Source organism: Lutjanus erythropterus, chromosome 14 (assembly GCF_056507025.1).
Source record: "Lutjanus erythropterus isolate fLutEry1 chromosome 14, fLutEry1.hap2, whole genome shotgun sequence".
Taxonomy (NCBI): Eukaryota; Metazoa; Chordata; class Actinopteri; order Lutjaniformes; family Lutjanidae; genus Lutjanus; species Lutjanus erythropterus.
This window is the reverse complement of record NC_139330.1, coordinates 32,654,098-32,667,330: the sequence shown is the minus strand read 5'-3', so window position 1 is coordinate 32,667,330 and position 13,233 is coordinate 32,654,098. Positions and strand designations below refer to the sequence as shown.

General features: G+C 39.2%; 2 protein-coding genes across 2 annotated transcripts; both read right to left on the bottom strand.

Moving 5' to 3' along the window:
• Positions 1-1,567: 1,567 nt before the first annotated feature.
• Positions 1,568-4,743, bottom strand: LOC146315755 (uncharacterized). Its single transcript, XM_084736568.1, has 3 exons — positions 4,636-4,743; positions 2,315-2,502; positions 1,568-2,205 (listed from the first exon to the last, which is right to left on the bottom strand). The coding sequence occupies exons 1-3, from the start codon at positions 4,741-4,743 to the stop codon at positions 1,659-1,661; spliced, it is 843 nt and encodes a 280-aa protein (XP_084592694.1). The 3' UTR covers positions 1,568-1,658.
• A 1,136-nt stretch (positions 4,744-5,879) lies between these two features.
• Positions 5,880-12,050, bottom strand: LOC146315754 (G-protein coupled receptor 4-like). Its single transcript, XM_084736566.1, has 4 exons — positions 11,943-12,050; positions 11,186-11,373; positions 11,001-11,076; positions 5,880-5,996 (listed from the first exon to the last, which is right to left on the bottom strand). The coding sequence occupies exons 1-4, from the start codon at positions 12,048-12,050 to the stop codon at positions 5,880-5,882; spliced, it is 489 nt and encodes a 162-aa protein (XP_084592692.1).
• Between the last annotated feature and the right edge of the window lie 1,183 nt (positions 12,051-13,233).

Below are 13,233 nucleotides of genomic sequence, written 5' to 3'. Positions count from 1 at the left end.
TGTCATGGGATCAGTGGCAGTGAGGCTGAGTAAAGATTAATGAGTGATTCTTATACCAGCTGTATCAAATATGACAGTAGTAGTTGTAGCAGCCCACAGTGAAGGCTTTGATGACTGTCCTTACAGTCAGCAGGTATCCACTGCTGCCAGTGTGGACACTTTTCTGCTCCGCTGGGCTGCTTTTGGTTCCAGGTTAAAATGGGTTTGGGTGGGTGAACAGAAAATGGGCTGGCTAACATAAATTGGCCTTTTTAAAAATACATTTAAAATTATAGTATATTTAAAATATATACATGAATTGTATTCCTTAGTTATGTGAACACATCCATTCACTCTACTTACATTATAACAGAAACCATTTGCAAAATTACTATACTATACTATACTATACTATACTATACATGTGTGTACACTGGGGGTACACTTTAATTTGGCATACTCTCAAGGCTTGTTGCAGTTTGATCAAACCTTTTATTTTTTATTTGAGCTGTCCCTTTATTTTTTCTTTATTTTTAAAGCAGAAAAAGAAAACATTTTATAGTTGCATTGTACTATGTAACCTCCTATGTGCAATCTATCCCACCTGTCATATTGAAAAATTGTTATGAACCACAATAATATTGCTATTGTTTGTGATTTCATTTGTATTACATCTGTTCATTACAGGTCATATTTGGGCGTGTTTTCATCAAGTTTGTGTGGATTTTGAGCGGAAAAACATCAGACTAGTCTGGCAACACTGCAGGTATCTGTTCCATCAGATGTTACTGTGTGATGTTGTGCAATGTTAAAGCTGTGGTATGCAGCCCTGGAGAAAGATAGCTGACTGTTGAGTCTCATTCCCACGTTCAGCCAGAATACTGGCTCAGCTTTATTTTGTAAGATTTATTTATAAAAGCAAACAACAGCTGTTGCAAAATACCTGCTCTGAATCTCATCCTAAAAAGTAGCATGCTACTAAATGATGAAAAAATAAAACTGTAGTTTTATTTCTTATTTGTGCTCTCTGTGTGTTAACCATACAAACAACAGTCAAAATAAAGATTTAGTAATAGGATTATGTGCTGGCTATAATGAACTCAGTTAATAATAGAAATAATATCTAGTCTGGGCAGCATGGTGGTGCAGTGGTTAGCACTGCTACCTCACAGCAAGAAGGTCCTGAGTTCGATCCCCCAGCTCCCCGGCTGGGGCAGGGTGTTTCTGTGCGGAGTCTGCATGTTCTCCCCATGTCTGCGTGGGTTCTCTCCGGGTTCTCCAGCTTCCTCTCACAGTCCAAAGACATGTATGCTAACTTAATTGGTGACTCTAAATTGCCCGTAGGTGTGAATGTGAGTGTGAGTGGTTGTCTGTCTGTGTGTCAGCCCTGTGATGAACTGCCGACTTGTCCAGGGTGAACCCTGCCTCTCACCCAATGTCACCTGGGATAGACTCCAGCAGCACACGACCCTTACGGAATAAGCGGTTACAGAAAATGAATGAATGAATATCTAGTCTGCTTCCTTATCATTATTAAATAATAATAATGACAAATATCAACCTATGGCAAATAAAACAAACTGTATTTACATTTGTTGAATCATCACAGTGAACCAGAACAAGTTGATCAAAACATTTCCCAGCATCCTTTTATCTACAGTCAGGTGTCTTATTGGAGATCATATCAGTTGATGATCTGTATCTGTCTGGTTTGTATCCTCTCTATTTGCTGAACTGTTGGTATCATCACTGTCCATTCTGCAACAACACACAGAGGACAAAAACTTGTCTATGATCCCTTTCCTCATGAAAATATACAGAGTCAAGTCTGCAAGAGGACTCAACTGAATAGAGATGAGAGACAGGCCAGTCAGTGTAATGTTATGTTGGTCTCCCTGTAACAGGAGGAAAATGATTGTGGGCAGGAACAGCAGTGTGTAAATAAGCAGCACCAGAATCAAAATTCCCACAATCCGTCGTTTTTCATCAGAGGGGACATAGCTGGCAGACAGGGCTTTGATGGTCCCACCCAGGAAAAATATGAACAGTGGGAGGGGAAGGAAGAAGAAGATACCTAAGATGATGAAGAAGGTCTCAATAACAACTGAGAAAATGAAAATGATGCCAAAGAGAAGAGTAAGGACCCAGACCAGGACACAGACCCCCACAGAGATCTTGATGGTTCGTCTGAAGCGGTACCACAGTGGGTGGGCGATGACCAAATATCTGTAATACAAGATGGACACATAGTCTTTGATGAGCTTCAGAATTATATAGTAATATAATGATGAGACACAGAAGTAGCTTCACACATACTGGACAGACAGATAGCTACCTTTCCAGGGCGATGCACACCATGAAGCAAACACTGACCATCAGAGTATAGATGTAAATACTAGAGGAGATTCTATTAATCAGTTCATCCTCAGCTGTTGCCACCAAAATGATCATGCAGCAGAGCTGAATGAGGTCTGAGATGAGAAGGTTGATGATGTAGATCGGAGCAACATGATCTTTTCGTACCTGCAGGAAAACACTGATAAAAGTAAACAAACAGTTGTAAACATGTTCTGAATTATGAACTAATGAGCCCAAATGATCTTATACAAATTGCTCTGACAAACCTGACAATTATATTATGTTTTTCTTTGAGTTGTAACTACATGATGCCATTAACCTCAACAGTTTAAAAGAAGGCAGGAGTGGAGCCAAACATATAATCTGCATGTGTTTAGGGTCCAATAATGTCTTGTTAAATTTAATCAAGGATTAAATTATTCCATCTCAGCCCCCTGACTACGGCTGGGTATCGGTACCAGGACTTTAATCTGGCCTAAAATGTTGAGCCAGAAAAAGGCCAAGCCTGACAAAATTCTGTCCGAACCCGACCCGGATCCATCCCTCATTAGCATATTTCAACCCTAACCTGATTGCAGCTTGACATTTTTCTTAATAAGCTTTCCTCTATGTACCAAACAGTTGGATTTGGCAGTGACAGGGACAATGCATGGAGTATCAACACGTGGCCCAAAAAGTTACGCCTGACAAAATTCTGTCCAAACCTGACCCACGGGGGAAATTTGAATTGACAACGACAAAATTGGGAGAGAAATGAAAAAAATAAAATACTACTACTACTGTTACTGGTAATAATAATAATAATAATAATAATAATAATAATAATAATAATAACAATAATGATAATAATAATACAGCCCAAACACGACATGAGCCCATGAAATATGTGAGAAACACAGCCCGACCTGACCCAAACCCACTGGGTCCCATTGGGTCTTGTCGGGTGCGGGCACAGATCTCAAGCTCTATGGAGTTCTTCCTTCAACACCTTCTCTTGAGGTTATTCCTAATGATGAACATTTGCAGCAGTGACGTGCAGGCAGGTTGAGGCAGGGCCTCACCTGTCATCATGGAAAGAAAAAAAACAATTAATGATAAAATGAAATAAATGTTGATATTTGCCCACTGATCCGTGCTATAAATTCATTCTCCATACAATTCCAACAATTTTGATTATTTTTTAATTCAAAATCGCTGAATTTTCGCATTTCCCGTTCAAATACAGGGAAGAGTCACATGGTGCGGCACCAGTGAGCTGAGCCTCACCTTGGATTGTGCAATCCCTCACAAACTGTGCTGGCATGCCATGCAATTAGAGCATGTTGTTGTCTCTCTGTATGTTGCCAATAAAATGTTTTCAACACTTTTATTATACGCCCTGACTTATAGTCTAACTGATGTATATATAATGTATGTGTGTAACGTGTTTAGTCTCGCTGATTGATCATAAACTGCAGTAAAAGGGCACGAGGTGAGACAGGCAGTACTCTTGCCGCATGGAAGGGGACGCTCGTGAGCTTAGAGAGTCTTCTTGCTACTGTGCAGCCGAAGAGTGAGTGTCTCATTCAGATGGTAGAGCAAAAAGTTGAGCGCATGAATAATTGGAGGTGCTTGAATTCATGGCTCTTTGTGCTCGCTAACTAATTAAAGCGCTCGTTGTGCTCAGCCAGTAACACATAAGATCATCAAAACACACTCCAGTATGCATGAAAATCAAATACTAAGAATAATATAGCAGTATTCTATGACTTTATTTTCCTTTAATGTCAAATGCCAATTAAATTTATTAGACTATCGCTGTTTGACAACTGTATTTTTTCCTGCTTTGTCTCAAGATTGGGGGCTGACCTTAAATTAAATATGTGTCACGTAATGCTGATATGAGATATAAAGCATAACCTGTTAACTGCTGCCAATCAAATGGTGAATAAGCTACTCTGTTGGGTTCATATATTTGTAAATCTGATTCTGAGTCAGTGCCTCACCAGCCATGAACCTCACCGCACATCATTGATTTGCAGTGACTGGCTGCAAGCAAAGCCATACAAATAGTATTTTTTTCCTAGATCAGGGTACCAAAAGGATTGAACGCAGGTATTGTTTGACTGGAGAAGGTTTGATACAAATTACTACTGGATTATGTCAATGAAGACATTGAATACTGATACCCAGCTCTACCCCTGACAGCTAGCTCCACAACTAGCCTCCAAGCCAGATCACGATCCTTTACAGACATACAGACTGAGTGACAGACACATGACACAGACAGTAAATAAATCAATCTCATAATGTACATACCCGCCAATAAAGAGCATAGATGGCCACAAGGGTCAGAGGAAGGCTGATACAAAAGATTGTGCTTGTCACCACATCCGTGATGTACTTAGTGTTATCAGAATCTTCCATTCTTCAGGGGGAAATCTGTTGTTTCAGAGATCAGGTGGAGCAAGTTTTTTAAGTTCAAAAAATTGTTCAGTGATATCACTCAAGTTCACACAAATACAATATACCTGTAGAATACCCACAATCACACCAAGTCAAAACTTGGTGGTCTTTTCAATTTTAGACATTCAAAGAAATATTAATACATATTCATGTTCATGACTGTTTTCAGTTTTTTATCCTTGTTAATCATTTGTACATGGCCTGAAACACACAAAAAAATAAATACGAAAAAGTTTACCTTCACCAGCTGCAAGACTGCATCTGAATGCCTTCTCTGAACCAGCGTCTGCTGTGTCGTCTTCATCCACTCTGCAGTAAATAAAGCAAGATTAAACATGCAGTCCAGTATGCTGTTTATCTACTCTTCATCTTCTGAAGCAGAGAGAAAAAAGGAGTCAGGCAGGTTTAAATGTTAAGGCATAACATGCCAGTGGTTCTTATTAAAAAAAACTTCTTCCTGAAAATCTTCTCAGGCAAAAACATTGACTGCCTGACTTCACTTCAGCTAAAACTGTAGATGAGCTGCTAACTGGGAATAGCATATTTTTCTTCACTTAAATCAGTTCAGAACCTATAAAAATAGGCTGTATGAGAAAAACAGACATGAGAATGGGGCTGCATCTTGTCTGATTTTATCCTGTAGATCAAGTGTTGTCTTTGCTGAAAGTGAATCTCAGGGTACCATTTTAACATTTTATTTAGTGAAATCACACCAACATAAACCTCTCACCCATGTAAATCAAATTTGTTTTGTTTGTCCTTCCACGATTATACTGTTTCTAAAACTCAAAGATTCAAGTTTATCTCAAGAAGAAAACAGGTTGCATCAACATTTTGAGTTTTATCAACTTATTCATTTTACAGTGTATTATTTCTCATATATAAGTTAACCTCTGTCTGTATATCAGCGTACCACCACATTGATATGTACAATTGCACATACCTTTTGTTAAGAGTTTGACAATCAGGCACAGTAACTGGACTGGCAGCATACCAGCAGCTATCTTATCATATCTATCGAGGGCCACGCCAGAAGAACTTGTTGTATATTATTGTATATTGTTCTCTTCCATGGCCATGGTGACCTCACAACATGGTCACTGGTAGTAAACCTCTGGACCCCGCAGGGGTTCAATGGTGGGGACATCTGGAGCCACATCTTCCAGAAGTGCTTCTTTGAACTCGACGCACAGGCAAGTCAGGGCCCCTTTCTCCTACTGACAGAGGCAGGTTATGTTTCTGTACTAAAACTTGCCTGGTGAGGTGCTGATGATTTGATCTATTGTCATTTTCTCTTTCACAGCAGTCAAAGGAGGTATCTGGAAACAAAGCAAGGTCATGGCTTATCAGATTATCCATTAAAGCAATTATTTTGTCTGTTGCAATTTCATATATGATGTTAATTCTGTTTCAGAGTACCTTGCGTTCTGTTTTATATGAATTTAAGTCATTCTATTATATTTATGATTGTAATGATTCCTTGTATTAATTATTATTGTATTATTGTATATAAATTATTATTCTATATATACACTCACCAGCCACTTTATTAGGTACACCTTGATAGTACAGCGTTGGACCTCCTTTTGCCATCAGAACAACAACCACACCACGTTCAAAGTCACTTAAATCACCTTACTTTCCCATTCTGATGCTTGGTTTGAACTTCAGCAGGTCATTTTGACCATGTCTACATGCCTAAATGCATTGAGATGCTGCCATGTGATTGGCTGATCAGATATTTACATCAATGCACAGTTGAACAAGTGTACCATGAGCACCAGTGTAAGAAGCTAAGCGAGGAACTGCTGTAAATTTGTCTTGGAGAATACTGTAGCTGACCGTGTTCTGCAAGATGGCAGGGAATGTCAATGTTTTTGGTGCTTTGAGCACTACAAGGCAAGCGGCATCTTGTCCCATTATATTGGCAAGAAGGCAGATTACTGTTCGGCTGATATCTCCAAAACTCTACAGCTCAAACCAAAGACAAATTTTAAAAAAGGCACTATAGGGGAAAAATAAGAATTCAAAGGTCAAACTGGCTGCAGCAAGCAGCACTGGAATCCATCATGGTCCAGTTGCAACTACTGCACCAGGCGATGGTGTTCGCCTAGCTGTTGGTGGTCCTGTAAGACTAGATGGACCCAGAGCTGACGTCTTCTGGCCTGCTTCTAACGGATGTAAACAAGAGCTAGCTCCACAAGTGCTCTCTGCTGACAGTACACTCTCGCTTACATCACTGGCGACTCGATGACAGTCACGTCTGCCCAGTTTGTAGCTGTGTCACCAGTAATGTGAACAGACAGTAACTCCACCATTCAGTTCTACATAGTTCTCAGTGTTTTCACATGTTTTCAGCAACTATGTTCTTTTCTTTTTTAGATTATTTTTTGGCTTTTGGCATTTGATAGGGACAGCTGAAGATATGACAGCAAAGGAGGTAGAGGGGATGACACACAAGGCCAGAGTGGAACCAGTGGTCACGACGGAGGTCCAACAGCCTCAGTACATGGGGCGCACGCTCCACTAACTGAGCTACAGGGGCGCCCTTTCAGCAACTATGTTCTAAACATGTATGATGTAGGTATGCATGATGTAGGTTTTTTAAAAATTAAGATTTTTCAAAAACTGAACCACTGCAACACGTGAGGGCTTTGATCACATGTGCACAAGGTATCCTTCATCAGATGGATCTTGCGTTTCATCCTGCTGTCATATTATTTCCACATGTTTTAGGTTTAACTAGCTGCTGCACCGCATCCATGCAGTGACACAGAACTGCATAATTAAAAAGCGTCTCCCTCTGATCAGATTACTTGTGAAATATCTTGCACATTTCCTGCTATAATGATGTGGTTGATATTTCACATCTTTACATCCTTATCTCTACCTAATATTTGTACATAAACTTTTAACTTAATTATTTTGGGAGGGCGGGGGCAGAGAATGAGGACCAGAGTGCAGAAACTGACAGGAAATGAGGCAGGAGTTTTTCAAAACTACAGCAAACACTCAAAAAACTGAACACAAGCCAAGATTACTGGATCTGTGTAGCAAGGCCAGCACAGTCAAGCAGAGGGGAAAAGGGTCACATACACTCCCACAGGCTGCTGAGCAGATTGAGCAGGGCCGCCTGAGAAGCTGATCACAGGGCAGCTGCAAGGACTCAGCTCTCAGTCAGAGAGACTGGTGGGGACCTCTGTTGGATCAGTGAGATATTACAGCAAGAATGACGAAAACTACCTACCACGTGACTTTTTTTTAACCTTTTTTTCCCCTGTAGAAGTTGCAACTGTTGCAAATGAATTTATTATAATAGGGAACAGAATAATCATTTGGAGGTAGAAAAGAAAAAACTGGCTGATCCTTTCTGCTGGCTAAATAGCCACTTGCAGAACTACAAAAATATTATCACATATAACTTTATATTGAGATGATTTCTCCCAACAACAAAATGAGTTTATTAGCCACAAATTTTACTCAAGTGCCAGTCATCTACCACCAGCTGGATATAATCTCTGCTTAGCCCCCATATGCTTTGGCAAAGTGTCATTATTATTTATTTATTCATTATTCTATGGAGAAGATATTTCTAAGTAGGCTAATTTCATACTAAGACACACAGAACTGTAGGGTAGACAATGTCATACATGCTGCCATGACTTCTATTACCAGCAGTTTTTACTTTGTTGGTCATTTATTTTTGATATAAATACTGTCATATACCGTATACCTACCTATCACTGTGACAAAACACAAATCCGCAAATCTGCACCACCCTGAGCTTGACGCGCTGACTCAAACTGACAGTGTTGTGCATGAATGTACTAAAAGAGTGATGTTCATTGAATGAGATGTGAAGTCATTCTTTTGACATACTAAATTCTATTTGTAACACTCTGACTACTTGAAATACAGTTGAGTTGACAAAATTATTACACCCCCCATGAAATTTGAAGTTTCTCAGAGTGTCAAGCCATTTCTGGGAAATGCAAAGTGGCGCTTCTGGTGGAATCACAATCATTGTTGAAAATTCATTTAGTTAGTTAGTCAAAGACAAACATTCACATTTTTGTCTGGAAACAGATTTTTTTATTGAATTTATAGAAAATATACAAATCATAAAAAATGACATACACTGTGGTAAAAGATTTTATTTTATCCAACCAAGCACACAACAGCTGCTCTGAATCACGTCCAAAAACACTATGATGTCCACTAAACACTAAAGGTAAAACTTAGCTTGTGTTGAATAAAGACAAATAGTTTGTAATTTTGATTCTTAATTGTACAAAAAAAAGAAAAACATAATAATCATAAAGACTGAAGATGCTCTCCCTAACACATACAAACAACAGTAAAGAATAAGACAGTGTGGTGTCTATAATGAGCTCAGTTAATCCAAAAATAATATCTGGTTAACTTCTGTGATTGAATAATAATCATGATAAACATTAATAGAAACATATAAAACAGTTTATAGCTGACAAACCATCAAAAAACATGTTATTTACATTTGTTGAAGTCATCACAGTGAAACAAAAAAAGTAGACTAAAGCATTTCCCAGCATCATGTTCTCCTCAGCAAAGTCACATCAATGTTTCCTTTTATCTACAAGTTATGCGTCTCATTGGAAATCATATTAGTAGATGACAGTATGTGTCTGGTCTCTTTCCTTTCTATTTATTCTATTTGCCTACATTTCTTCTTCTGTTTTTTCTCCTTTCTCTCTCTCCCTCTTTCTCTGCCTACCTCTCCCAAGATGTCACCATACAAATGCACCTAACCCTAACCCTCACTGTTGAGCTTCTTCTAAGTTTTCTGAGCCTACACTGTTTGCTGTGTTTGTTTTTTTTTCACTGTTCTCTACTGTGTCTGGTGATCTCCTTCACAGTCATGGGCCTATTGTTTACACTAGGGGTCATTCACTTTGCTAGGGAGAATTCCATGCCCAGCTAGACTATATGGTTAAAAACAATCTTGACATAAAGGTTCTCCTCAAGGAAAAAAAGTGTCCCTTTAGGTCAGTAAGTGTAGAGAAGCTAACGGCTGTTCAGAGGGACCTGAGGAGGAGGGTAAGGTAGAGGAAAAACAGCAACAGGAGGAAGACAGAGGATCAGCCGCAGCAGAACAACACCAGCAGACTTTGGAAAGGCCTTAAAACTGTCAGTAGTCATAAGGAACCTACTCCCAGTGGGGGACCAAAAGAGGGCAAATGATCTAGGACCCTATCTTACACCAATCTTGCGCTGGTGGTGCAAGTGGCTTTTCTATTTAACACTGTTTTGCCACGTCTGCAAGATAGCAGATGAACTTGTGCCAGGTCGCCGGGCCACGCCTTTGTTTTGCCTTCATTTTCAGAAGGCGAAATGAAGGCTTTGCCCGGCGCATTTGCTAGCTTGCGCTCGGTGGATTGGAATCAAAATCATTTGCACCGCAAACCAGCCAAACCAGCTGTTTGGTCAGTCCACCAAAAGTCCCCAGCCTCTGGTGGCCTCAGCGGCAAATAGTGTGTGTAGCAGTGGGAGTGGCCTGTAATAAAAAGGTTCATAATTCATAATTCGTTTGTTATAGACTCTTGTAGGAGGCATCACTGGTCTCTTCAGAGTATTTCACTGGTGTGAGTAAGCCCCGCCCAAATATTTTAGCCACACCCCATCCAAAACTTGCTGCCTGTTTGTTTCAGGCACTTGTGGGATTCATTGTTGGTCTAGTTCATTTTTCATTGTTGATGGTTTGCCTTGTCCCCTGTAGCGTAGCCACACCACAGTGACTGAATGAATGAATGTGTGTGTGTGTGTGTGTGTGTGTGTGTTTGAATGCATTTTTGTTTTTATTGTCCTATCTTTTATATTTCCACTTTCCTCATGAAAACAAACAGAATCAAGTCTGCAAGAGGACTCAACCTAACAAATATGAAAGACAGGTATATAAAGGTGTGAATAAATGTCCCTTGGTATGCCAGTATCACAGGGACAGTGGGCAGGAAAAGCAGCGTGTCAGTAAACAACAGCAGAATCAGAATTCCCACAGTTCGTCGTTTTTCATAAGAGGGGACAGAGACAGAAGCAGACAGTCCTTTGAGGGTCCCACCCAAGAAGAATATGAGCAGTGGAAGGGGAAGGGAGAAGAAGACAACAAAGATGACTCCTGTGACCATAAACTTAACCAGAAATGTGAGGAGGAGGAGGAGAAAGGCGAGAGGAATAGTCCAGACCAGGACACAGACCACCACAGAGCTCTTGATGGATCGTCTCAGGCAGTACCACTGTGGGTGGGCGATGACCAAATACCTGTAATACAAGATGGACACATAGTCTTTGATGAGTTTCAGAATTATATAGTAATATAATGGTGAGACACAGAAGTAGCTTCACACATACTGGACAGACAGATAGCTACCTTTCTAGGGCGATGCACACCCTGAAGTAAACACTGACTGCCATAGCAGAGAAGTAAATAATCCCAAAGATTCCAGATATCATCGGATCCTGAAGTGGTGTCAGCAAAACGATCATGCAGCAGAGCTGAATGAGGTCGGAGATGAGAAGGTTGATGACGTAGATCGGAGCAACATGATCTTTTCGTATCTGCAGGAAAACATTGATAAAAGTAAACAAACAGTTGTAAACATGTTCTGAACTCCACCTCTTCCCACATATGTCTTCTTCATCCACCCAAACATTAATGCATTTTTCCTCAAACTCTCCTTTGTTACTACAGTAACAAGACTAAGGACCAGATTTACTGCAGTTTTTGCAGCTGTTTTTCAGGCTCAGATATGAGGCACTGTGAAAATCACAGTTTGTTCATCATGTTTGTGTTTGCAAGCTGCACCTCTCCTCACTGTGGATGCATTTTAGGGAGGGTCACTCAAAAAACTGCTGGAGACATGTTAGCACAGGTTTATTATGTATTCCACTGGATTTACAGAGTTTGCAGATAAAAAATAGTCTCTGACGACCTGGTGTAAACATAAAACAAATGGGATTTACCAGGTTGGTAAATCTATAAATTTATAGATCGCAACAACGCTTCCTTCCACCCTCCTGACAGTAAGGCTCCAAGTCAGATCAAGACCCTTTACAGACAGACAGACTGTACGACAGACACATGACACAGACAGTAAATAAATAAATCTCAGTCATAATGTACATACCTGACAATAAAAAGCGTAGATAGCCCCGAGCGTCAAAGGAAGGCCAATACAAATGATTATAATTGTCACCACAGTGATGGTGAATTCAGTGTTGTGATACTCCTCCATTCTTCAAAGTGAAACCTGTTGTTTGAGAAGGCAGCTTATAGACAGAGAGCAAGTTTTTTTTCTTCAATATCTACTTAGAATTGCTCAGTGATATCACTTAAGTTCACACAAATACAGTAAAAAATATATGTATAAATATTCAGACATATTTATGTTCATGATCGTTTTTCAGTCCTTTTATCCTGGTTTAAAATTTTTATATAGCCTATAAGATAAAAGTAATATGACAGAATTTACCTTTGAAAGTTTCAGGACTGAGTTTTCTACACCACCATCTGATGTTTTGTCCTCTGCATCCAAACCGTCTGCAGTCAAATTGACAAGTTTTAACACAAGTTTTAATATGGTTCATACGTTCTAATATGTGGGTTCCCATTAATCTCCACCTCCTTTAGGGAGGAGCACTGAGAACTTTCCAAGGCAAAAATATTTTGCCTATTTTAGTTTTGGTTTGAGTTATTATTTCTGCATGAATCTGCTTTAGTTCAAGCATTAAACATGGTAAAATTAGAATTACTTTACAAAACTGGTCCACAAATATACATTAATTAATGCTTAACTAATGCAGAAGTTATCATGAGACTGCTGATGATGAGTGATGTTGACTGCATCAACAACTCATCACTAGATCTGATTCAAAGTCTGCCGTCATTGATTAATTCACCATTAACATCCAGTATTAATTAATATAGTTAATTCATGCATTAACTACCACAAAGTGTTGAGGCCATTTATTTTAAGTTCCAGCTGTTTGGAGTATCACTCCCTGTAGGCATGAAATGGCAGCTTTATTCTCCTCGTCTTTATTTTCCATTACACTAGCAAGACATAACAAGCTGTAGTTTGTATCAAATTAGGCAGAAACTAGAACTAATATGTTCTTTATTAAACAGTAAAAACCATGCTTATCCTAATAAGATGTAACAAGCCATACTTTGAATCAAATTAGATAGAAATATGTTACTTTTTTAGACAACAAACACACACAGTGGTAGCATAGCAAGATATAAAAAGCTGTGCTTTGATTTGAATTAGACAAAAACTAGAAATAATACATTTTATTGGACACTACACAAACAGTTATACTGTAATAACAGCTAATAAGCCGCACTTTGTATCAAATTAGACAAAAACTAAAAATATCTAATTTAGACAGTAAAAAACATGTTACCATAATATTACG

Excerpts from the sequence above, each read along its gene's own strand:
- LOC146315755 (XM_084736568.1), bottom strand. The coding sequence starts at position 4,743 with ATGGAAGATTCTGATAACACTAAGTACATCACGGATGTGGTGACAAGC. Across the intron at positions 2,503-4,635 it reads TCTATGCTCTTTATTGGCGG|GTACGAAAAGATCATGTTGC; the intron begins GTATGTACATTA and ends GTTTTCCTGCAG. Across the intron at positions 2,206-2,314 it reads GTGTGCATCGCCCTGGAAAG|ATATTTGGTCATCGCCCACC; the intron begins GTAGCTATCTGT and ends CTTGTATTACAG.
- LOC146315754 (XM_084736566.1), bottom strand. The coding sequence starts at position 12,050 with ATGGAGGAGTATCACAACACTGAATTCACCATCACTGTGGTGACAATT. Across the intron at positions 11,077-11,185 it reads GTGTGCATCGCCCTAGAAAG|GTATTTGGTCATCGCCCACC; the intron begins GTAGCTATCTGT and ends CTTGTATTACAG. Across the intron at positions 5,997-11,000 it reads CTGTGGTGGTCTGTGTCCTG|GAGAAAGGGGCCCTGACTTG; the intron begins GTCTGGACTATT and ends CTCTGTCAGTAG.